Genomic DNA, 1,281 nt, shown 5'->3' with positions numbered 1-1,281 from the left:
ATTTTTTACTGAAATGCTTCCAGCTTTAAAAGTGTCAGACAAAGCTCTGGAAAGACAGGAGGTGCGCTATTTTCAGCCCCGCTCCGGTGAGAGATCCATGGGGAGGGTGAGGGGGACACAGAGGGTGAGATTGACATGACATGTGTGTAAGACAACTTCTGGCCCCTTACCAAGAGCAGAATCAAATGTCTAATCATAGGCAGAGCAGCAACTGAGTCCAGAAGAGCAGGGAAGGCTGGGCTTGACAGTCTCAACTCTCTTCTTGTGTGTGTGAACTTGAAGGAGAAAGTGAGCAGGGACCAGAGGAGGGTGGTGTGAACTGTGAAGATGGGAGTAGAAGATACTGCCTGTTAAGAACCAGAGTCTGTTTTGAAGTTGGGAAGACAAAATATCCAAAACACAGAAATCATGGGAGCTGAAGAAGAAATGCTCATCACACTGTCTGGAGGTGCCCCCTGGGGCTTCCGGCTGCAAGGGGGTTCTGAGCAGAAAAGACCCCTTCAAGTGTCAAAGGTAGGACCTCGAGATGTGAACTGTGAGGGCAGAGTTGTTCTGCTGAACTCAGATATCCATACTGAGTTGGGCATCTTTTACTACCGTTAAGGAATGCAGGAACTCCTTACTGTGGCAGCAGATCTTAAAAGGAAAACTTGGGTGGAATGGTCAGGCAGGGTGTGGGGTGGGATATGGGACCTGCAATAGATGTGATTAAGGTAGAGACAAGCATCAGGTGAAGACATTCCATGCAGGTCTGTACAGCTCAAACACTTTATAATGTGTACAACTCTCACCAGTTGTTGGCAAAGATAAAACTATAGTGACAGTGCAGGAAAAGGGCTCAAATATGGAGACTTCAGTACTTATGTAAAACAACCAACTAAAGAAAAAATAATTTAAACTGAAGCAAAAAAAGACAGGTTTGTAATTCAACTCAACTGTCCCCAACACTTCATTACTATATGCCAGCTTTCAAAATAGACGCACATTACTTGGGGTCTCTTCTGTTGGTAAAACTTTCTCAATACTGTAAAAAGAGAATAGATTTGATGCTCTAAGCAGCAAATACTGGTTCAATTTCAAGAATTAAAGAAAAGCAATTGTTTGAATGGGAGATGAAATAATAAAAAAGGAATAAACATGAACCTTGAGTTGCACTACTTTTGATAAACAACTGTTGCTGTTTTCTTTTCATAAAGATTACTGAGTAACTTAAAAATTAGGAAAAAAAGACCTCTCTTTATTAAGCTTGTAACAGCTGCATTAGCCTTGACACAATGATAT

At 41.9% G+C, this 1,281-nt stretch overlaps 1 protein-coding gene across 1 annotated transcript in view; it reads left to right on the top strand.

Moving 5' to 3' along the window:
• Positions 1-204: 204 nt before the first annotated feature.
• Positions 205-1,281, top strand: part of SYNPO2L (synaptopodin 2 like) — a 36,592-nt gene continuing 35,515 nt past the window's right edge. The window contains exon 1 of the mRNA XM_029086434.1: positions 205-513. Within this exon, the coding sequence (XP_028942267.1) occupies positions 409-513 (105 nt within the window). The 5' untranslated portion in view covers positions 205-408. The remainder of the gene's footprint in view (positions 514-1,281) is intronic.

This window comes from Antrostomus carolinensis, unplaced genomic scaffold (genome assembly GCF_000700745.2).
Source record: "Antrostomus carolinensis isolate BGI_N321 unplaced genomic scaffold, ASM70074v2 scaffold35218, whole genome shotgun sequence".
NCBI classification, from domain to species: Eukaryota; Metazoa; Chordata; class Aves; order Caprimulgiformes; family Caprimulgidae; genus Antrostomus; species Antrostomus carolinensis.
This window is presented reverse-complemented; position numbering and strand designations above follow the sequence as displayed.